Source organism: Chiloscyllium plagiosum, unplaced genomic scaffold, assembly GCF_037043375.1.
Source record: "Chiloscyllium plagiosum isolate Xiang-an unplaced genomic scaffold, Cpla_swu_hap1 HiC_scaffold_39, whole genome shotgun sequence".
In the NCBI taxonomy this organism is placed as follows: domain Eukaryota; kingdom Metazoa; phylum Chordata; class Chondrichthyes; order Orectolobiformes; family Hemiscylliidae; genus Chiloscyllium; species Chiloscyllium plagiosum.
This window is the reverse complement of record NW_028270177.1, coordinates 20622618-20647460: the sequence shown is the minus strand read 5'-3', so window position 1 is coordinate 20647460 and position 24843 is coordinate 20622618. Positions and strand designations below refer to the sequence as shown.

Here is a 24843-nt window from a genome sequence, read left to right as displayed (position 1 = left end):
TAAAACATTTAACAGATCTATAAAAGAAATCAGCTTTAAGATTCAATGAATCTGGGATGCAGCTATTATACATGCCTAGATGCAGATTGTATTCATATTATAAATGGGGTGACAGCAAATTTGACACAGATTTTATACAACTACAAAGAATATTCACAATTGAAGTATCAAAGCCAGACTTTCCTATAACAGAATAACGTTTTTGTTAAGAAATTCTTTATAAATGAAAGAAATCTAAACAGATTCACTGGCTTGTCCATTTGTCTGTGAATGGATCACTACATTTGAAATCCATTATAATAAGAGCAATAACATCTTGTTCTCAAAGAATATGGAGGACTGTTAATCTCTTGTACAGCTTTGAAAAATGTGGTGCTGGGAAAACACAGCAGGCCAGGCAGCATCCGAGGAGCAGGAGAATCGACGTTTCAGGCATAAGCCCTTCTTCAGATTCCTGAAGAAGGGCTTATGCCCAAAACGTCGATTCTCCTGCTCCTCGGATGCTGCCTGGCCTGCTGTGTTTTTTCAGCACCACATTTTTCAACTCTGGTCTCCAGCATCTGCAGCCCTCACTTTTTCCCTCTTGTACAGACTTATACACTACCAACTTGGGTTACAAACAGCATGAGAGAAATCCTTTTTGTGGTTGTTTCTTATCAAATTACATGCTGTGATAAATTCAAAAGCACAAATAGGTACTTTTCATGCAGTCATCCTACTTTACATAATCTGCCACCAGTGGTCAACAATGGATATATCGCACAATGTTCCAGTGTGTAGCCATGCAGTGCCAGATTTTTGAACAGTAGCCATTATTGGATTAAGGAGAGGGGAGAAAAGGAACAAATAACCAAAATACAATTTGCGTTATTTTTCTAAACTTCAGCTGAACTATGCCTGCTGGTAAAATAAGGACTTCAGTGATATAACAAAAACAGCAATTGGAGGAGAAACTCAGCGGATCGGATAGCATCTGTGGAGAGAGAAAGCAGAGTTAATGTTTCGAGTCCAGTGACCCCTTCGGGTGCTTCAAATGCTGCCAGGCCAGAGTTTCTCCAGCAATTTCTGTCTTTGTTCCAGATTTCCAGCATCTGCAATTCTTTGTTTAATTTATTGATTATAAAGTCCCATTTCCAGTTCGAATTGAAAATTCTGACATTTGGTGAATAGAAAGTGTGGATGTATAATGGTTGTTTTTATATTGTTTTATGATAATCACACTAAATCAAAAGGTTCTGCAACAAGTGATATGTAAAATACATGAAAAAGGTTCTTTGTAAATGCATATTCCCTACATCAAAGGAAAAAATTGTGTTTGCAAGGTCTACATAATTTTTTTAAGAAGAATCGCTGTTGTTACATAGGACATGGCAGCAAATTTGCACACCCATAAGCAATATGGTGTAAAGAAAATATGGTTGAACAATAGTCCAGAAACACTTTTCTGTTACACTTTGTTGAACTGGCAATGTTAATGACAATAGTCTAATGATTAGCAACTCATCATGGAATGATTAACTCTGCGTTAGTTTGTTTAAAGCTATGAAATGCTTAATAAGTTATTAAGCAGATGTTACAGCAGATTTTGGAGTGTACCATTTGCAAATCCAAAGTAGACTAACTGCCAGGCAAAGCTACAACATTGTACACTCAGGACATATGAAGTCCTTAACAATTAACTTTCTTAAAGGAAGGTACATGTGTAACACTGGCCAGCTCTGATCATAATATAATTAGAGTTAAATCTTAATATTTTGTAATCTTATCCAATATTGCCATCTCTGTTAAAGGTGCTAGTTTCACAAAGATGACTGAAAATGTGACAAAAGTTGCCCAGGTAACACTCTAAGTGGAAAATCAAGTGATGATGATGGGTTATATTTAGAACTGTTTTCAAACAGAATGAAGGTAACGATGTACCCATGGTTAAAGGGAGGGCACATGGAATATTAGAACTATAAGGGTTAACAAGAAATGTAAATGCAAATCTTATTGCAACAGAAACCATTTTGCTCACATGAAGTATTTAACTCATATGAGAAAAGAACACAGGATTGCATGAAATTAAAAAAAAAAGCATCAAGATTCCCAGAAAAGAAGTTGTTAGGATGGCAATTTTTAAAATCAATGTTAGAAGATAAAATATCATGAAGGACTATGTAAGGGATTAGCAACATTGTAAGATGTCTTCAAACTGATTCTCAGGTTATAGCAAAGCTGCTAAGTAATAATTTTAGGTCAGTCTTCAGTCTTATAGATGATAGTTATATGTTTCAGGTGTATGTTGCTCATTGTTCAAGCATACAAATAATAAGTAGATAGTCATGTAACTGAACAAAAAAAATTACCAAAGAATTGCAGATGCTGTAATTCAGAAATATAAAAAAAAACAGAACTTGCTGGGAAACTCAGCAGGTCTGGCAACATCTGTGGAGAGAAATCAGAGTTAACGTTTCAGGTTGAGTGACACCAGAACAGATTGTAGTTAGGAAAAGGTTGGTAATTATGCAGAAGATGGGATGGAGTTGGAGCAAACGTTAGGTGGAGAGGGAGCCCAAAGAGAGAAAAACAGTTGGACAGACAAAGGACTGGTAGAAGGTCAGCCTGGAAAGATCAATAGCTGCTTGCTCCCAATCCCCAATGAGCTGCTATTGATTCCCTGGGCAGATAAAGAGCAAAACTTGAGTGAACTTTGTCCTTCATGTCTCATCACTAGACATGAACTAAATCAAAACACCACAACAGCATTTTTAAGCCAATCTGCTTAGAACAGCTGGGTTCATGTCAAACCCCCTTTTCACATCCCCTCAGTTTTACATTCCACAGAAAATCCTGCCGGGTAGGTTAGGTTGAAATCAGGGCTCAACTCCATTAAACTCTCATCATAAATATCAGGATGGACAAATAGTCACAGATCCAATTTTTCACTTACAAAACATTACATAAATGTGACATAAATAATGAGATCAGGTGTTGGGACACATCTCCATCAATGGGTACAGTGATTCTTGAAGTGGCTCATTTTGGGGCAAGGAGGGATGAGTGATAATTCTACATAAGTTTTAAAAAATCATCACAACCAGGAGTTTACCTAAGTCTCAGTGTTAAGGTTTACAATTACCTTTAACATATTTTGAAAGTAAAAAAGTACAGGTTAGTAACCCTAAAAATAAATATTGCACATGACCTGTCAGACTTCATTGAAGCCACTAGATGTTGCTCTAATATCAACTCACTTGGATTTCTCTCAAGTGCTACACTGCTCAAGACCTGCCACCCTGAGTCAGCCAAAAATAGCACATTTTCAAGCAAGGGTACTATTCTTTGTATCTGCTTCAAAACATATCTCTGCATTTATAAGTTTTGCAATTCCAATATCCATTTTACACCTCTTTAACTGTAAAAAGGGGCTAACATTAGGCCCAATCTCACTAACTTAGAAAATGCATACATGTTGAAAGCTTTCCTCAATAAACCTTCTGAATACATGCAACTTGCAACCAAAGTTGCACTAACTGTCTTGCAGGGAGTTAATCTTCTAGTGGAGCAGGTTAGGACTGATGTAAATTAAAGTATTAGTTTACTGATTTATAAAGTACCCAGTTTATCATTAGATCCACTGTGTAAGCTTATCTAGAGTATGAGACAAGCATTTCTTCAAAATATTCCAAACCTCGAAAATGCATTTATGGTTCAAAGTCAGACCATAACTTATCCTGTGTAGTGAAACATTCTGTTTTAATGCAAATGGCTTCTTTAAAACACAGGTATAGATTTATGCTCTCCACAAATCTACTGATCCTACTGAAACACACTAATCCACAGAATTCCCTGAGATAATCTTCTTCATTGTCTACTACTGCACCTATTTTGGTGTCATCTGCAAACTTACTACCATACCTATTATATTCACATTCAAATCATTTCTATAAATGACAAAAAGCTGGGGACCCAGCACTGATCCTTGTGCACACTTCTTGTCACATGGTTCAAAGAACAACCCTCCAACACCACCTTCTGTCTTCAATCCCATCTAGTATTCCATTGACTAGCTCCCCCTGGAACCCATGGCTCTAACCTTACCTTGCAGTCTATTGTGCGGAACCTCATCAAACACTTTACTGAAGTCCATACAGACATTGTCTATCACTCTACCTTCATTAGTCTTTTCTGAAACCTCTTCAACAAGTTAGTGAGACACAGTTTTCCATGCTGATTATCCTTGATCAATCCTTGCCTTTCCAAATGCACAGAAATCCTGTCCCTCAGAATCCCATCCAACAACTTATGCACCACTGACTTCAGGCCCACTGGTCTGTAGTTCTCTGGATTTTCCCTACACTCTTTCTTAAATAATGTCATCACATTAGCCACCCTCCAGTCTTCTGGCACCTCACCCATAGCTGTCAATTATACAAATATCTCAGCAAGGGGCCCAGCAATCTCTTCCCTCACTTTGCACAAAGTTCTGAGATACACCTGATCAGGTGCCAGGGATTTATTTACCTTTATGCATTTTAAGACCTCCAATACCTCCTCTCCTGCGTTATTAATTCTTTTCAAATCATCACTATTCATTTCCCCCAAGTTCCCTACCTTCCGTGTCCTTCTCCACAGTAAATACTTAATGCAAAATCAGCTCCAGGATTTCTGTTCCTCCAACCTTCAGTCCCGTTTTTTTCCATAGGTGTTTCAGTTTAAAATTAATAATCAACATGATGCATTCCAATACTCAAACAAATTTCAAATCTTCTTGGCCAATGTTAAAATAGGACCCCTCATTTACATGCCAATTTCAATTTCTATCTCCTTGCTGCAAATGTCCAGAACAGGTAATTTATCATTCCTATACCCCTTGTTAATTTTAGGAGCTATCTATATTATCCTTATGTCTTTTAAAATACAAAGCTATATTCCAGTTGATTTAGATGACCTAAAATTATTTAATCGATCAACTTATTTCACAATTTGAAACCCGTATTTTAGACATATTTACGGGACTTGAGAGTTTCTGACTCTAATGTCAACATAGTTGCTGTAGAGACTATGAAACATATAAGACAAGTATCTCAAAGTTGATTCTATCTTCTACAGCGTTCAGACTTTTTTTTCAGTTTTATCTGGAAGAATGACTATTTCTGAAACCCACAAGATGGATGTAACTTCAGAGCAATTTTCTGTTTGGATTTCTCAGATCACTGCCACTCTTGGAGCCTTTCTCATTTGACGTCATCCCTTAATGGTATGTAGCTGGGCTAACATTTATTGCTGATCACTAATTTTCCAGTGAGCAGATAAGAGTTAACCACATTACTGTGGGTCTGGAGTCATACTTAGATGAGACTGGATAAGGTTGGCAGATTTTCTTCCCTGGAGGACATTAGTGAACCAGATGGGTTTTTATGACATCAGCATAGTTGCTGTTAGACCAGTTGTTTTTTTTAAGTCCAGATTTTTTATTGAATTCAAATGTCACCATCTGCCATGCTGTGATATGAAACCAGTTCCTAGGACATTAGCCTGACATTACGACAACATTATCACTATCCCCTAACTCCTGTCCCTTCCTTGAGGGAAACTGCAAATGATGGTAGTTTGCACTGTCGTTCATGAAGTTTTCGAACTTGGGGCCACCAATGAACAGGTGGAGAGGAGAAATGAAAAATGACAGCACAGGAGGCCTCAAACTCTCAAGGCTGAAAACCCAGCTGCTCTGCTACTGTGGATACTGGATAAAGAATAACTATTATATGAAAACCATTATTTTCATCCTTACTGCTGACTGTGTGACTTATGCTCTCAGTTGCAAACTGAATTAGTCCATTGAAGTTTATAATTTGTAACTGTCTTGGATTCAATGTGCAGCTTGAACCTAGTGAAATGGACATTACTGTCAGTAAGTGCCCACTTATTGGGAGTCTCTGTTTGAACAGGTATTATGCATTTACTTCATCATTTCTCTATTTCAATTTTCTTTTAAACAATCTATTTTTCAATTATCATTGCTGATTTCCTTATGTCTGAATGTTTAAGAAACAATACACAAAGCAGCATAACTTTAATGAACAACTTGATTTGGTCAGTGCATCATATTTCCCTAAAAGGCTCATCTTCTCTTCAAATCTAGTGGATACATTGAATGTTGTTTCACCAAATTTCTGTTGACACTGAAATGGATGACATAAATTCCTTGTGGTTTGAGCTGTTCTGCCTGGAATATACTGGTGCCACGACCACTGACTGGACTAATTTCTAGCATAGAGCTGATGGTCTGAGTGGCCTCCTTCCTTGCCATAATGATGCTAAAACTTTGTTGAAGTTAATACTAATTTGATTCAGATCTTATGGCACTCTTGCATGTTCGGAATTTTGAGTGACAATTAAATGTTTGGGCACTGAATGCATTTATGCAGAATTTCTTGAAATCCTTCTTTCATTTTTACAAAATCTGTTACCTTGAGGCTACGCTAACTTGAAAACCTTAAGACTGGACACATCTGAGATTTTGATTTGGCATGCATTTATTAAGAACTAATTGAGTTATGATTTTATCTTCTTGAAGGAGATGCCTGTGGGGCCCTGACTGTTGAAAGAAAGCTATTTTTATAAATGGTAACAGTTACATGACAATTCATTTTCTGGGACACAATATTTTAATTGGTGGTAATGGAGAATATCTTTATGCATGCAGGCCTTCATTGCTGAGGCTTTGTCATTTCCTCAAACACCAAGTAGCACTGAGAAGCTGGGATTCTTGGCACTGAGGAATAACATTGCAGGAAATATCAATGAACTCTTGATACCAATTCCTGTTGTTCAAGTACAATATGTGACACTGAATCTAAGTTTCAGACATTTCATTATCAGAGCTTATTGTTTCTCTGACTTAGGGGGAGGCAGGACGATACTAGTTGTAGTGATTGTAATGAGGTCAGCCAGGTGGACCTCAGAATATGAGTTCCCCAATTGGAACTGTCAATCTGGTCCAATCAGGGAGCCCTGGCTGACAGATAAAGAGCATTAGATATCCTCTGACTAGATTAGAGTGGTGCTGGAAAAGCACAGCAGGTCAGGCAGCATCCAAGGAGGAGGAAAATCGACGTTTTGGGCAAAAACCCTTCATCAGGAAATACAGGCAGTTCTGATAGCAATCATTATTGACTGTTGTAAAACCCATCTGATTCACTAATGTCCTTCAGGGAAAGAAACTTGCCATCGATACCTGGTCTGATCCACTCTACATGTGACTCCAGAGCCACTGTAGTTAACTGTTGTTACCAGAGCATAGCGGCTGCTCTCTCATTGGGGTGATTTTAACCTGAGGGCCACCTGATCTCAGGCGAGGGAAGAGGTTGAGAAGGAGAGTCCTTCATGGTAACCTCAAACCAGTGATGGGAATGAAACCCACTGCTCTGTAAACCAAGGATCCAGCCAACTGAGCTAAACCGATTCCCTCTGGATAACTAGGAATGGGCAATAAATACTGGTCCGGCCAGTGATGCCAACCGTTGATGAATAAATTAAAATAAACTCCAACCTTTTGAGAACAAAAAATGCAGGAAATCACAGTGGGTCAGGCAGCATCTGTGGAGAGACAGCAAACTATCCCGATTTGACAGATGCACCAGCACGTTCAGGAACAGTTTCTTCCCAGCCATATTAGACTGACGCATCAACACTCGAGCCTCAATAAGCAATGTAACCTCCATGTATCTGTCTAAGTCTTTTTGATCTGTACATCCTTGCTTTACTATGATCTGCCCGCACTGCTCAAACAAAACTTTCCACTGTACTTCGGTACACGTGACAATAAATCAATCAATCAATCATCTGCAATAATTTGCTCCAACCTTTTGAGCATCTCCAATCTGTCCATCCTACCAGTAGTCACCAAGTTGTTTAGTCATCTCAATGCTCTTCTTTGCAATTGCCCACAAACTCCCTGCGGCTCTCCAACCATATCCCTTTCTCTGAAAGACATTGCTGTAGATCCAGCTGTCCAGCCAAATCTTTGATACCTCCTCCAAAACGGCCCGCACATCTCAGTATCTTTTTATCTCATGCAACTTGGTGCCATTTTCTACACTTATGAAATATTTTAAATAGATACATATCATTGTATTAATTTTATATTTTTTTTTAGAAAAACTGCAAACATGATTGCTGTGCATTAGTGATTTTTCCATCCAAACAAAAAAAAATCACTCAGTAGTGGTGTCAAGTTGAAAAATCCTACATCTTGCATTTGTATTTTTAAAATCAGAACTTACTTGCACACTAACCACAATCACCAAAGATGTTGCCACAGTAACAGCAAATGATTGATAATCAGAAAGATGTGTCCCATCATCTCTTGTAGTGTCACAAAATGCACCGTATGGAATAAAGAAAAGAACAATGGAGGTGTAGACTCCTTGGACTATGCAGATGAAGAACTCCCGCTTATTGAACAATAGGTTAAGTTGTCCTGGTTCATAGAGTCTTGTGTATTCCAAACTCTTCTGTTCATTGACATCCTATGGAAAAAAACAAGTGAAATTAGTCAGAAAGGAATCACAACAGTCAGTCAGGCACATTGGTAATGATGTATCACATTGATGAAACAGATTCTGAATCAGATATTGTTCCTATTCTTCTCTTTCCGATATGTCTGAAACACTTTCTCTCTGCTTTGATCAATCATTAGGTAAATAATTTCCCGGCATGCTACTGAGACTGACACAAACCGACCAGCAGCTCGGTTAGAACTCTGACTTGCATTGAATTAGGTCATCTCATTTGGGGTCCCTATGATGGTTGGTAGTCAACAGCGTAGGATAGAATGTGCACATTTGTAGATGCTGGGCAAGGAAAAAAATCAAACTTACCTATGTTGTCTCCTATGGTCAAAGTTAGAAACTAACATTTGGAGAAGCCAGAGAACTCACACCTTAGTTCAAGCTGATATCTCCAGAGGTGAGGAGGAGAGAGTCATTTGTAAGTCCTTTAATTAAAAAAAAATCTTAAAATATATATATGGTGTAACATGATCCTCCAAATTGCAGGAAACGCATGTGGAGCTCTCAATCCTGACTAAACTCGAGGCAACACTGATCTTCCATAACCATGGTTCTCACCCATTGTGGTTGACAGGACCCTCAACCGTACCTGAACTATCATCTGTGCTTCCACCCTTGCCCCTTCCCATTACTCACAACAGCGTGATTTGGTCCCTGTTGTTCTCATTTTTCATCCCATTAACATTCAAAGCATTCTCAGTCTTTTCAGACAACTAGAGCAAAACACCACCACCAAACACTTCTTTCCCTCACTGTCCCATCTGCATTTCACAGGTATCGTTCTCTCTGGGACACACTAGTCCCTTCTCTGAGCAGCAGCACTACCCCCCTTCCCATGGCACTTTCCCATGTAACCACATAAGGTGTAACATCTATCCCTTCACCTTCTCCCTGCTCCATCCAAGGGCCTCAACAGTTTTTCCAGGTGAAGCAGCATTTCACCTGTACCTCCTCCAATCTTGTGAATTGTATTCGCTACACCCAATGTGGCCTACTCTACATTGGAGAAACCAAATGTAGATTGGGTGACTGCTTTGCCAAATACCTCTGATTGATGTGCAAGCATGACCCCAACCTTCCCATAGCTGGTCATTTTAACACAGCATTCTGCTTGCATACCCACATGTCTGTCCTCACTATACTGAGATCACAGTGCAAACTAGAGGAGCAATATCCCATCTATAAACAAGGCAGTATACAACCTTCTGGGCTTAATATTGAGTTCAAGACTTTTAAATTGTGAACACAATCCTTCCCTTTCTTTTAGCCTTGCTTGTTACATTTTCTGTCACCGTTCTCTCCCCTCCCCGACTCCAGTCTGGCAGGTAGACACACCATCGTTTTGCTATTCTGACTCTCTGATCACTTAATCTGAACTATCAACATCCTTTCTCCCCCAGCAATCCAACCACTCCCCCCACTGCATAACTGATGTCCCCTCCACACTTCAGCTGTTATGAAGAGTTACCAAGAAATACCATTGACATTCAAAGGAAAAGCAGAAAGGAACATTGCAAGTTTTAGCCTGACTGCTCTTAAGGCCAATTGTTCTGTGCCTGGTCCAATCAGTGATGAAGCAACACCAACGATTTGTTTAATGTTTCCCTACATTAACAGTACAGAGACAATCTCGCCCTGATCTTGACTGTAAGAGTGTTAAATTAAATTAATTTTTGAAAGCTTTTAATTGTGCTGAATCCACAAACTCCTCTGAAGTTAGCACTGTATGACCAAGGTCAATTTGCTGCTCTGGTGGCAAAATAACACATTAGACATAACTGAAGCTCAACGAAGATTTAGAATGGAGTAGAGAGCATTTGGTCCAGGCTTGGGCCACATTGCAGCTGTACTGGTAGACATTTGCACATGAACCCTTCACTCAATTGAACAATAAATATGCAGATAATTGCAATAAGGATGGAATATTCATAAAGCTACAGTCAATTTTCTGATCTGCTGGACCAGAAGAGTTTATTGGAATTGATATACACAGAGGTTCCTATTACTGGCAAAAATTCCATGCTTATGAAACATACTCATTCTCAACAGAATTCAAAGATTACTTTACCTGATCAAATATACCCATGGCCAGAACAGGAAGAGAAGTGTAAACTATGTTGTACAAGGTAATAAACCACTGATCATAAACAGTCTGTAAAAAAACAAAGGACTGTAAAATTTAATTGAAAACTACCAACTTATCATATTCATGGTAACAAATGCATATCAAGTAAATAATCTTCTAAACAAATTTATTTTGTATTATGAAGCAGTTATTAAACTGGAAATGGGCAATACAACTACAGAAGAGGATTTTTAAGAGGTTGGTACTTATTAGAAAGTATGTTACATTTCTTGATACACAACACTCCAATTTGATAATGCAATAAATAGGCAAATATCAACAAGTATTCAGAGATACTACATTTCCACAGGGTCTTCATTTTCACAGAGATTTTACAAATGCTGTATTTCTACAGTCTCATGTTCATGTAAATCCCAAAAATTGCAAAATATTTTCAAAAGTAATTTGAATTATTTCCAAATCAATTTTACCAGCTATTAAACGTAATTTGAAGATTTTACAGCACTATTTCTATTTGAATGCACCAGAACTTAAAGCAAATTTCATTTGGTTTTGGCCTTGGAATAATTTTGAATCTATGAATAACGTTAACAAATTTTCATTTAGATGCAAATGCATCACATAACATTTCTTGTTCTATTGCAAAATGCAAATGCAAATATAATGATAGGTTAATTAATTCCTATTGTGATGGGACTCATTATAAAATTCATAAAGAAATAGTTTTCATTTTAAATTTCATACAACTAGGAATGTCTCTAAAATTAACTATGTCACCTGAACATGTCAAAAATCCTGAACTCTGCCTCAGCAATTGATTCTTTTTACGCATCTCATTTGATGTCGATATATTGACTCTGATATGTTCAGAACAAATGATCAATACTCCAGGGAAGCCACTGACCTGTGCAGAGAATCCACAGAAGAAACCAAACCAGAAATGTACAAGAGTGAATGCAAAATTCTTGTAGAAAAAGTAATAGAGGAACTTGCACATTCTCAAATAGGACCATCTCCCATGGACTAACAAAAGTCGCTGAAGGTATCGGAATTGTCCAAATGAATAGTCACTGGCTAGAACAGCCTGCATGCCTTCCTGGCCACTGATCCCAACTCCAATGTGCGCATCTGTGTATAAAGCAATGATAGTTAGTGCGTTAAAGAATTAACTAGTACATTTAAATTAAATATTGTTCCAAGACCAAGCTTCAAGAAGATAAATCTCTCATGCAACATTGGTAAGGTAACTTATTAAATGTGTGTTCAATCATTCTTACTTTCTTTATTACATTTTAATATATTTTCAACATCCAGACACATACTAAATACATACATTGTTACATTCAGGTCAAAATGATTTAAACAAAACATTTTGATCAGAGTTATTCTTCCTCAGGTGAATTATTAGATAACTTTTCACAAAGACCAGATCATCCTCATTATTCAGTTTAGCTGTGACAACACAAGTAAGAGCGTCGACATGGAAGCAAGACGAGAACGCTGTTGCCTAGCAACACTGTCCATTTAACAAGTTCATGTAATCCACAGCAAAGTATTGGATGATCTCTTCTCCCCATATTTTACTGTGGGCCACAATCCTTTAATTGAAGGATATAACCTTGAGACTGCAAAAAAAAATTAAGAAACTGATGGCCATGGAAATGTACACAAAATAGATGGTGATTCAGACTTTTAGATTTATATCCAGGTATTACTTACTTTTAATCATGCTGACATCATTTGCTCCATCGCCTATAGCCAGTGTGACAGCTTTCTTGTACGTTTTGACAAGCTCAACGACTTGGGCTTTCTGTAACGGTGTGACTCGACAGCAAATTACAGTTCTGCACATGCTCGCCAAGTCCAGGAACTCACGCTGCATGTCTGCCTCGAGTGCATGCGCCTGTATAACAGAATGCAAACAAAAAGTCGATTAAGTGCTTAAACAGAAATAAATAAGCCCCTGTCAACAAAATAAGGGTATCTCCTATAGCTGGAGGTATTCTGGTTTTAAGCAACCAGCATGGAGCACAAATAGTCTCTTATTTTGTTTACTTCTAAGCTTTAATGAAGAACACTCTACAATTTTGAACAATATATTCCCTATAGATGCCGTTTACAATTCGTTAAATTATGGGATTTATCCCATTCAAAACTTCGTGATCAACAAGAAAAGGTAAACCTGCAGAGTATATGGTGTCCAATATTTCTGCCAAGAAAGGGCTAACATGCAGCAAATTTACTGAGTCATTTCATTTTTTTAAACTGCCTGTTAATTCTTTAATGCCTATGTACGGGAAGTTGCTAAAGATTGAGAATTAAACTCTTCCCACATTGGCATTAGACACTTTGTAGGCAAGGCATCTGACAACTAAATGCAGTGGTGATCTCTCTCTCTCTCTCTCTCTCCTTTACCAAATGCATTCCCTTCCCGGCCTTGGATGATCAGACACAATTGCATGACTTGTGACACTTCTCCCATCACCTCCACCAGACATCCTACAGTCTGAGACCAATAATGCCAAATTTCGGACAGACCTCTACCCTAAAAACTTTCAAATCGCCTAAATTATTTCACATGGAAAATTGGAACTGGCGGACATGGGAGACTTTAATGAATATGAACACTAATTTAGCTTTACAAATGAAATAAATCATAATATTACTGAGGGGGCATTAACTTCAGGCACAAAGATGACTAGTTCAGGAAGTGGAAACATCACTCCGATATGAGCTGTCTTTTAGTCAAGTTACAGACAAAAAAAAATGCAGATGCTGGAATCCAAAGTAGACATACAGGAGGCTAGAAGAACACAGCGAGCCAGGCAGCATCAGTAGGTGGAGAAGTCAACATTTCGATTATAACCCTTCTTCAGGAGGGCTGTACTTCACCTCCTGATGCTGCCTGGTCTGCTGTGTTCTTCCTGCCTCCTGTATTTTGCTCAAGGGCCCATTCTAGGACCAGCTATCTATTCAACCAAATGAGTAAAGATTGGAAAGGTTAGGATTGTTTTCCTTGGAACAGAGGGAGCTGAGGGATGAGTTAAACAAAACAATGAGGGGCTTGGATAGAGTGGATGGAGAAAACTTGCTTCCTCTAGCTGAGGATTGGTGAAGTGGTTATTGTATATCAGTCCTAATCTGCCCTCACCAGAAGCAGGCATTAAGTATTATGAAGACATGGGTGTACTGTATCTTTAAGACAGTTAGAAGCTAGCAGAACTATGTGACAGCACCAAGTGTTCTCAATAAGATAACAATGTAACACTTAGTCGAAAGCTAGATTAGCTGGATTGCCTGGAAATGACAAAACAGATTCAAATTATGCCAACCAGTTTAAATTATACCCCGAAAAATACCAAATTCCAATCAAGTTTGAATTTAGTATATTGACAATCTTAAAAGCCAATGACATAATCCAATGCTTTGGGGGTATAAGACTGGGGAAAACTGAACAGTTGGGAGGAGAACTGCCAGGCCACCAGCATGTAAAGACTGAGAGAAAAAATAGCTCTCTTAAAGACACCTTTATTGATCAGTAACGTGTGAAGCAGAATCCTCAAGAAGAAGAAAAGAAGACAGGAATACAGAAAGAACCGAAAGCTGCCTGGTTTTGAGATAAGAAGTGCTGTTTTATAAATCTTAATCAGGACTTTTATCGGACCAGTATTGTAGAGGGGAAAGTAAAAGATAGGTTAGAGGAAGGAATTGTAAATAGTTGTTATTCTTGGTTATACTTTAAGAAATAAAGTTGTTAAATTTTACATTAAATAGTTCTTGGCCTCTTGAATTTTCACAGATTACTGCACGGGGTAAATCTTTTCTGTACTGCTGATGTTAAGCAGGAGGGTTTACCCCATGTCGTAACAGTACCAAATAAAGCTTGCTGGATCAGCAACAGGAACCTTGGCCAATTTCTTCTTCCAATCACTGTTGTGGCTGGTATCAACTTTTCATTGATTCAGCCAAGTGAACTACAAAGGAACCTCGAATAACCGAATATCAATTATCCAAATATTGGATTATCCGAAGGGGATCTCAAGGTCCCATTGGAAACATTACGTCAAAGAGCTGTTTTGCGTCTTTTGTTTACAGGTACAATGATTTTAAAAGAACTCGGCTCACTGAAATGCTGCCGAGAACAGTCCTGGACAGTCCAGGCACCGTCTCTAAATGACTGACCTCCTGCCCTCTCTCTATCTCTCTCTCTCCCCCCCTCTCCTACCACACTTTCCCTGGAGTTCTACACAGGGGTGAACCCTGAACCCCCCTTCCCCAACATTGTCCTATACAGGGCAAAGGTGGAACCTGTCAAAAAGTTGTGTGTGTGTGCACGCGTTGGGGGGGGGGGGGGGGGGGGGGAGGGAGTGTTAGACAGTGGGTGAGGATGGATGGGGTGTGGGTTTGGGGAAGCAGGGTTGGTGGCGAGTGGGGGGCGGTGTTGGACAGGGTTGGGGTGGCAGGTGGGGGCATAGGGTGGGAGTGGAGGGGGTTGGGGGCAGGCGGAGGTCGGACGAGGTGGGAGCAGATGGTGTTGGGGCAGGGTCTCGCATGCAGTGTGTTGCTGCCAAGTCTCCTGAACGGGGAGCAGACCTCACAGAATTCTCCGAGCCCCAGAGGAAATCAATTAACCGAATAATCAATTATCCGAACAAAATAGTGCCCGCCCATCTCATTTGGATAGTCTGGGTTCCTCTGTATATGGGAAGCTCTTAATTTTCCCATTGTAAGAACTAAATTCATTTATTCACTTCACGATACCAGCCAGGAACAAGCAATTTGTCACTAAGCTCAGCAGGTACACATACTGTGCTCTGTGGTACGTACTCAACAGTAATAGAGAAAAAATTGAAGCTTCAAGCCTTGTTCCGACAATTCCCAAACAAAGCAAAGGTCAGTCAGACAGGGCTCTGAGTACTAATACCCAGTGACAGCTGCTGGAAGTGCATACACATAGGAAAGAAGGTTAGATCTAACTTTTGCAGCTGAATAATCTGTAAATATAATCAGAAAATACTTATAAATTGAAGTATGAGGACGCAGTGCTGAAAGTAGTCCAGTGTTGTTCTGAGGAAAAAGAAGGGCTTCTGTGGGACTGCTTGGAGTCGGTGAAGTGATCCATATTTAAGAGTTCGGCAGCCAACCTGAAAGAATATGCCACTACCATTACTGACTTCATTAGTAAGTGTGTAGGTGACTGCGTATTGAAGAAGTTAATCCAAACATTCCCCAACTGGAAACCATGGAAGGAACTGGGAGATCCACTCCCTACTGAAGTCCAGGTCTGAGGCGTTCAGGTTGTGACCCTGACCTATACAGGAAATCTAGGAACAACCTTCGCAAGGCCATCAGAGATGCCAAGAAGTAATTCAAAACTAATCTTGAGACCCATACTAGCCATATGGACAACCGTTGTTTATGGCAAGGCTTACATGACAAAACAGGCCACAAATGAAGTCAAACAGAATCACGGGCAGCAGTACATCCCTATCCGATGACCTTAATCCATTCTACCCTCACTTTGATCAGAAGGGCAGTGAAACGATATCACCTATCCCTACAGTCTCGGATGTACCTGTACCCATGGTGACCATTACAAACATTAGATTGGCCTTCTTAAGGGTGAACCCACAGAAAGCTCCTGGCTGTGCACTCAGATCCTGTGCAGACTAGCCAGCAGGAGTACACACAGACATCTTTAACCTCTCCTTACTACAATCTCAAATCCACACCTCTTTCAAGAAGAGCTCCATCATCCCAGTGCCAAAGAGAAATCATGCAGTCTGCCTCAATGACTACTGCCCAGTAGCTGTGACCTCCAGAATTATGAGGTGCTTTGTGAGGTTGGTCATGGCTCACATCAACTCCAGCTTCCCAGATTGCTTTGATCCTCTACAATTCACCTACTGACACAACCAGCCCATGCAGATACCATCTCCCTGGGAGAAAGTGAGGACTGCAGATGCTGGGGATCAGAGCTTAAAAATGTGTTGCTGGAAAAGTGCAGCAGGTCAGGCAGCATCAAAGGAGAAGGAGAATCGACGATTTGGGCACAAACCCTTCTTCAGGAATCCAGATTCCTGAAGAAGGGCTTATGCCCGAAACGTCGATTCCCCTGCTCCTTGGATGCTGCCTGACCTGCTGCGCTTTTCCAGCAACACATTTTTACGCTCAGATACCATCTCCCCGGCCGTATAACTCATCCCTGGAACATCTGGACATCAAAGACACCGATGTCAGACTCCTAATTATTGACTACAGGTCTGCCTTCAACACCATAGCTCCACACAAACTATCTTCAAACTCCAGATTCTAGATCTCTGTCCCCACCCTAAGTGGATTCTCGACTTCCTGACTAACAGACTGCAGTCACTCAGGAAAGGCTACAATGCCTCCTCCACAATAATCCTCAACATCAATGCCCCATAAGGCTGTGTACTAAGCCCCCTACTATACTCCTCAGACACACAACTATGTGCCAAAATTCCACACAAACTCCATTTATAAGTTTGCTGATGACACCACCTTTGTAGGTTGGATGTCTAACGACGACGAGATGGGAGTACAGGAAGGAGAGAAAGAGCGCTAAGCAGCATGGTGTAAAGACAACAATCCCTCCATCAATGTCAGCAAATGAAGGAGCTGGTCATTGACTTCAGGAAGCAGTGGGGAGGGCACGCCCATATCTGCATCAATGAAGCTGAGGTGGAGACAGTCGAGAGCTTCAAGCTCCTGGGAGTGGCAATCACCAACAATCGACCTGGTCCACCCAGATTGACACTACAGTTAAGAAAGCACATCAACGCTGCTGCTTTCTCAGGAGGCTAAGGAAATTCGGCATATCTAGATAGATTGTTACCAATTTTTATAGATGCACCATAGAAGCATTCTATCTGGTTGCATCACAGCTTGGTACGTCAACTGCTCTTCCCAAGACAGCTAGAAACTACAGACAGTTGTGAACACAGCCCAGTCCATCACACAAACCAGCCTTCCATCCACTGACTCTAAACTTCCTGCTGCCTCAGGAAAATAACCGATATAATCAAAGACCCCCACCCCCCATCTCCGTTTATACTCACTTCCACCCTCTTCTGTTGGGCAGAAGATATAAAAGTTTGAATACACGTACAAATAGATTCAAGAATAGCTTCTTCCCTGCTGTTATCAGACTCTTGAATGGACCTCTTAAATATTAATGTGGATCTCACTCTGTACCTTCTCAGAACTGTAACACTGTACCCTGCACTCTGTTCTGTTAACCTGATGTACTTCCATTGTACAATCTGCCTGTGAAGCATGTCGGACAATACCTTTCACTGTCCCTCAGTAGACATGATGGTAATATGAATTTCAGTAAGGCATTTGATAAGGCTCCCTATGGTGGGCTACTCACAAAATACAGAGGCATGGGATCGAGGGTGATTTAGCGGTTTGGATCAGATATTGGCTAGCTGAAAGAAGACAGAGGGCGGTGGTTGATGGGAAATATTCATTCTGGAATTCAGTTACTAGTGGAGTACTGCAAGGATCTGTTTTGGCTCCACTGCTATTTGTCATTTATAGCATAGAAGGATGAGCTAGTAAATTTGCAGATGACACTAAGGTCGATGGAGTTGTAGATAGTGACAAAGGATGTTGTAAGTTATAGAGAGACATAGATAAGCTGTAGAGTGGGGCTGAGAGGTGGAAAATGGAGTTTAATGCAGAAAAGTGTGAGGTGATTCTCTTTGGAAGGAGTAACAGGAATGCAGAGTACTGGGCTAATGGTAAGATTCTTGTTAGTGTAGATGAGCAGAGAGATCGCGGTGTCCATGTACATAGATCCTTTAAAGTTGCCACCCAAGTTAATAGTGTTGTTAAGAAGGCATACGGGGTGTTAGCTTTTATTGGTAGAGTGATTGAGTTTCGGAACCATGAGATCATGCTGCAGCTGTACAAAACTCTGGTGTGGCCACATTTGGAGTATCGCGTACAGTTCTGGTCACTGCATTATAGGAAGGATGTGAAAACTTTGGAAAGAGTTCAGAGAAGATTTATTAGAATGTTGCCTGGTATGGAGGGAAGGTCTTACAGGAAAGGCTGAGGGACTTAAGGCTGTTTTTGTTAGAGAGAAGAAGGTTGAGAGGTGAATTAATTGAGACATGTAAGATAATCAGAGGGTTAGATAGGGTGGACAGTGAGAGCCTTTTTCCTTGGATGGTGATGGCTAGCATGAGGGGACATAGCTTTAAATTAAGGGGTGATAGATATAGGTCGGATGTTAGAGAGTAGTCGGGGCGTGAAACACATGATCTGCAACTGTGGTGGATTCGCCAACTTTAAGGGCATTTAAGTGGTCATTGGATAGGCATATGGACGAGAATAGAGTAGTGTAGGTTAGATGGGCTTCAGATTGATTCCACAGGTCAGCGCAACATCGAGGGCCGAAGGGCCTGTACAGCGCTGTAATGTTCTATGTTCTAAAAACTCAAATAAAATAGCGAGTTTTGAGAAGATTTGTAGCTCAGGTTGAGGTTTCAGATGTAGGTTTACTACAGCTGGAAGATTCATTTCCAACGTTTCGTTACCCTACTAGGTAACATCTTCAGTGGGCCTCAGGTGAAGTAATGCTGAAAATTCCTGCTTTCTATTTATATGTTTGGGTTTCTTTGCGTTGGTGATGTCATTTCCCCAAAGAAATCCAAACATATAAATAGAAAACAGGAATTTTCAGCATTGCTTCGCCTGAGGCCCACTGAAGATGTTACCTAGTAGGGTAATGAAACATCTGGAAATGAACCTTCCAGCTCAGCGAGCAAACCTACATCCAAAACCTCAACCTGAGCTACAAATCTTCTCAAAACTCGCTATTTTATTTGAGTTTTTAGAACATAGAACATTACAGCGCTGTAAAAAAGCTTTCAGGATGACATATGAACAAAATCAGTTAGAGAAGTTAGTGGACTGGCTGCTGGCATGTTTGAATGAGTTACCATCATAACAGCAAAGAGGCAAGAATTAGAGAGGAAAATTGAGCTGAGAGCAATTTAATGACATAGACCTAGTGATTGTGCCATTACAGTTACATTTTGGATGGTGGGAGGGTGTATTACAAAGCAAACTGAACCCAGAACAATTTTAATTCTTTGTTCTGGTAAGTAGAATCTTTTATATTACATTATTTAAAGTTTGCACTTATTATATAAGGAATAATACAGATGTCCCTTCAATGCTCAATTTCCCTTAGAATAATGATTTAACCGAGAAAACAAGAAAAATGATCTGCATGGGAAAGTTTTATATATTTCTCTTCAAAGTCACAACAATGATACAGCTTATATAACGTAACCTCATACCTGATTTCATTTACAGTATAGCTCCAATTAAAGCCGAAATATCTTGGTGCACTTTGACAATGTAGTATATGAAATTCACTTATTTTATTTGTGTTCACTGGTTTCTTTTCAATTACCAAAGGTCTCCCTGTCTCTATTGTGGAAGTCAAGAGTGTGGTGCTGGAAAAGCACAGCCAGTCAGTCAGGCAGCATTTGTGCACTTTTCCAGCACCACACTCTTGACTCTGATCTCCAGCATCTGCAGTCATCACTTTCTCCTATTCTGAAAGTGTCAATATCTTATTGGGGTATGCTGGTTAGCCTCCTGTGTCTGAACTAAATAACCAAATTTTCATTTGTGCACTTTATCAGTGAGCATCAGTGACTAAAACACAGCAACAACACAATGGGGTGAATACAGATGCCACAGTCTTGATGAAGACCACATACCAGCAGTTAGAGCAGGTATCAGTGAACAGCAACCATGATTACGACTGGATCAATTTTTTTCCTCCTTAATCTAAGGACAAGGACCAATTGTCAGATCCATGCTGTTCCCCCAGCTGAGAGGAGCTCAATATGGTCTCTGTGGATCAGTTACTCAACAGACAACTTGCTACATGGGTCTAGACTAGAGTGATGCTGGAAAGGCACAGCAGGTCAGGCAGCACCCGAGAAGCAGGAAAATCGACATTTCGGGCAAAAGCCCTTCATCAGGAATAGAGACAGGGTGCTTGCAGAGTGGATAGATAAATGAGAGGGGGGTGGGGGTGGGGAGAAAGTAGCATAGAGGACAATGGGTGAATTGGGTGCAGATGGAGGTGAGGGGAGGGTGGAGTGGATGGTGGAAAGGAAGATAGCAGGTAGGACATGTCATGAGGACGGTGCTGAGCTGAAAGGTTGGAACTGGGGTGAGGTGGGGGAAGGGGAAATGAGGAAACTGGTGAAGTCCACATTGATGCCCTGGGGTTGAAGTGTTCCAAGGCATCCAGGTGTCGGGTGGTGAGGGAGCGGCGGTGGAGATGGCCCAGGACCTGCATGTCCTCGGCAGAGTGGGAGGGGGAGTTGAAAAGTTGGGCCATGGGGCGGTGTAGTTGATTGGTGCGGGTGTCCCGGAGATGTTCCCTAAAGCGCTCTGCTAGGAGGCGTCCAGTCTCCCCAAAGTAGAGGAGACCGCATTGGGAGCTATGGATACAATAAATGCTATTGGTGGATGTGCAGGTGAAACTTTGATGGATATGGGAGCGTCCTATAGGGCCTTGGATGGAGGTGAGGGAGGAGTTGTGGACCCAAGTTTTGCAATTCCTGCGGTGGCAGGGGAAGGTGCCAGGAAGGGAGGGTTGGTTGTTGGGGGGGGGGGGGGAGGCTGGACCTGACCAGGTAGTCACGGAGGGAATGGTCTTTGTGGAAAGCGGAAATGGGTGGGGAGGGAAATATATCCCTGGTGGTGGGGTCCGTTTGGAGGTGGCAGAAATGTCATTAGATGATGTAGTTGGTAGGGTGGAAGGTGAGCACCAGGGGGGTTCTGTCCTTGTTATGGTTGGAGGGGTGGGCAGAGATGTGGGATGTGGACGAGATGCATTGGAGGGCATCTTTAACCACATGGGAAGGGAAATTGCGGTCTCTAAAGAAGGAGGCCATCTGGTGTGTTCTGTGGTGGAACTGGTCCTCCTGGGAGCAGATACAGCGGAGGCGGAGGAATTGGGAATACAGGGATGGCATTTTTGCAGGTGGTAGAGTAGGAAGAGGTGTAATCCAGGTAGCTGTGGGAGACGATGGGTTTGTAAAAAAATGTCAGTGTCAAGTTGGTCATCATTAATGGAGATGGAGAGGTCCAGGAAGGGGAGGGAGGTGTCAGAGATGGTCCAGGTAAATTTAAGGTCAGGGTGGAATGTGTCAGTGAAGTTGATGAATTGCTCAACCTCCTCATGGAGCACGAGGTGGCGCCAATGCAGTCATCAATGTAGCAGAGGAAGAGGTGGGGAGTGGTGCCAATGTAACTACGTAGCCAACAAAGAGACAAGCATAGCTGGGGCCCATGCAGATGTCCATGGCTACCCCTTTGGTCTGGAGGAAGTGGGAGGATTCGAAGGAGAAATTGTTAAGGGTGAGGACTAGTTCAGCCAAACGAATGAGAGTGTCAGTGGAAGGGTACTGTTGGGGACGTTAGGAGAGGAAGAAACGGAGGGCTTGGAGGCCCTGGTCAGGGCAGATGGAGGTGTAGAGGGACTGGATGTCCATGGTAAAGATGAGGCATTGGGAGCCGGGGAAACAGGAGTCTTGGAGAAGGTGGAGGGCGTGGGTGGTGTCTCGAAGGTATGTAGGGAGTTCCTGGACTAGAGGGGATAGGACAGTGTCAAGGTAGGTAGAGATGAGTTCGGTGGGGCAGGAGCATGCTGAGACAATGGGTCGGCATGCTGAGACAATGGGTCGGCCAGGGTGGTCAGGCTTGTGGATCTTGGGAAGGAGGTAGAACCGGGCAGTGCGGGGTTCCCGGACTATGAAGTTGGAAGCTGTGGGTGGGAAATCACCTGAGGTGATGAGGTTCTGTATGGTCTGGGAGATGATGGTTTGGTGATGGGGGGGTGGGGTCATGGTTAGGATTGGACTTATATGCAACATTCGTGACCACGTTCGGTTTTCACACTTACCAAACTGTGTCCATTAATAACCAACGCATAGTCTCCCATAACAGTCTCTTCAATCACTGATTCTAACTTCAAAGTTCCATTCTTTTCAGAGACAGCATGTCCATTGCAAATAGACGTTCCCATCATTTGCTGTGTCGCTTTCCTGGAATGCAAAGCGCATCATAGAACTTTGCGATTTTATTAAAATAAAACTCAAGTACCCACTAACCTAGATATTTTGATTGATGTTATTAAAACTATGTTAATTGGAAATTCTAAACTCCAATTCTTTCAAACGAGGCAAAAATCCCATTAAGAATTGATTCATTCCCCCAAGAAATTGCTAATCTTCTAATTTCACGAACTGTAAAAAAAAAACTTCACATAACTTTAATGAGAAGCAATTGTCATCTTCATGCTTTTCTTTTGGGTCACTCAGCTGTTACCACTTCCACACGTGGAATTCTTCCCATCAAATTCTTATGCTTCTTTCGGAATGCTTAAAGCCAGTAGCACATTCATAATGTTCAGTGATATTCTGTAGCCTCAGGGTCTGTGACATTAACTAATGTTTTTTTTAACATTGCCTTAAAGCACATTGTGTGTGTATATCCCTTTTTTCAACTTTGGCAAGTATTTTGATTCTGTAATATAAAACTATTTCCATTGGAATAATTGAGCACACTGGGAATACACTTCTATATAAAAGAGCAGAAAGCACTAAAGCACTCCAGGGAAAGTTATATTATCTGCCATTTTATCGGCAGGTACTGATTTCTTTCCTTTACAAATGAATTTAATTTGAAGTAAAAGTTGACTGTCGTTTCTAGATTTTCAAGTGAACCTCAGGTGAAGGCATACCTGAATTACGCATACACCAAAAAAACTAGGAGCAGCAGGAGGCCATTCAGCCCCTCGAGCCTGCTCTGCCATTCAATATGATCATGGCTGATCCCTCTATGCCAAAGCCATTTTCTGCTTTCTCACAATTGGCACTTTTAAAATCTAAAAATGTATCTCTTTCTTGAATATATTCAATAACTTGGCCTTCTGGGACAGAGAATTCTGCAGGGTCACTACTCTTTGAATGAACAAATGTTTCCTCACCTCAGTCCTAAATGGCCTACCTGAGACTTTGACTGCTGGTTCTGGACTCCCCAACCAGGAGAACCATTTTCCCGGCATCTAGTCTGTCCAGCCTTGTTAGAAATTTATATGTTTCAATCAGACCCCATCTCATCCTTTTAGACTTTAGTGAACATAGACCCAGACAAGAAGGAGAAAGTGAGGGCTGCAGATGCTGGAGATCAGAGCTGAAAATGTGTTGCTGGAAAAGCGCAGCAGATCAGGCAGCATCCAAGGAGGAGATCGACGTTTCGGGCATGAGCCCTTCTTCAGGAATGAGGAAAGTGTGCCAAGCAGGCTAAGATAAAAGGTAGGGAGGAGGGACTTGGGGGAGGGGCGTTGGAAATGCGATAGGTGGAAGGAGGTTAAGGTGAGGGTGATAGGCCGGAGTGGGGGTGGGCGCGGAGAGGTCAGGAAGAAGATTGCAGGTTAGGAAGGTGGTGCTGAGTTCAAGGGTTGGGACTGAGACAAGGTGGGGGGAGGGAAAATTAGGAAGCTGGAGAAATCTGAGTTCATCCCTTATGGTTGGAGGGTTCCTAGGCGGAAGATGAGGTGCTCTTCCTCCAGCCGTCATGTTGCTATTGTCTGGCGATGGAGGAGTCCAAGGACCTGCATGTCCTTGGTAGAGTGGGAGGGGGAGTTGAAGTGTTGAGCCACGGGGTAGTTGGGTTGGTTGGACCCGGTGTCCCAGAGGTGTCCTCTGAACCGTTCCGCAAGTAGGCGGCCTGTCTCCCCAATATAGAGGAGGCCACATCGGGTGCAGCTGATGCAGTAAATGATGTGTGTGGAGGTGCAGGTGAATTTGTGGTGGATATGGAAGGATCCCTTGGGGCCTTGGAGGGAAGTAAGAGGGGAGGTGTGGGCGCAAGTTTTGCATTTCTTGCGGTTGCAGGGGAAGGTGCCGGGAGTGGAGGTTGGGTTGGTGGGGGGTGTGTGGTCCTGACGAGGGAGTCACGGAGGGAGTGGTATTTTTGGAACGCTGATAGGGGAGGGGAGGGACCCAGACAAGCCCATCTCTCCTCATAGTCGAAAAGTGTAGCACTGGAAAAACACAGCAGGTCAGGCAGCAACTGAGAAGCAGGAGAGTCGATGTTTCGGGCATAAGGCCTTCATCAGGATACGCCATT

At 41.6% G+C, this 24843-nt stretch overlaps 1 protein-coding gene across 1 annotated transcript in view; it reads right to left on the bottom strand.

Annotated features, from left to right (window-relative positions):
• atp8b4 (ATPase phospholipid transporting 8B4) overlaps positions 1–24843 on the bottom strand; it is a 254191-nt gene that overhangs the window by 13692 nt on the left and 215656 nt on the right. Inside the window, exons 22-26 of the mRNA XM_043677403.2 lie at positions 22613–22754; positions 12364–12547; positions 11549–11772; positions 10627–10710; positions 8271–8516 (exon numbers count right to left, since the gene is read on the bottom strand). Of these exons, the coding sequence (XP_043533338.1) occupies positions 8271–8516; positions 10627–10710; positions 11549–11772; positions 12364–12547; positions 22613–22754 (880 nt within the window). The remainder of the gene's footprint in view (positions 1–8270; positions 8517–10626; positions 10711–11548; positions 11773–12363; positions 12548–22612; positions 22755–24843) is intronic.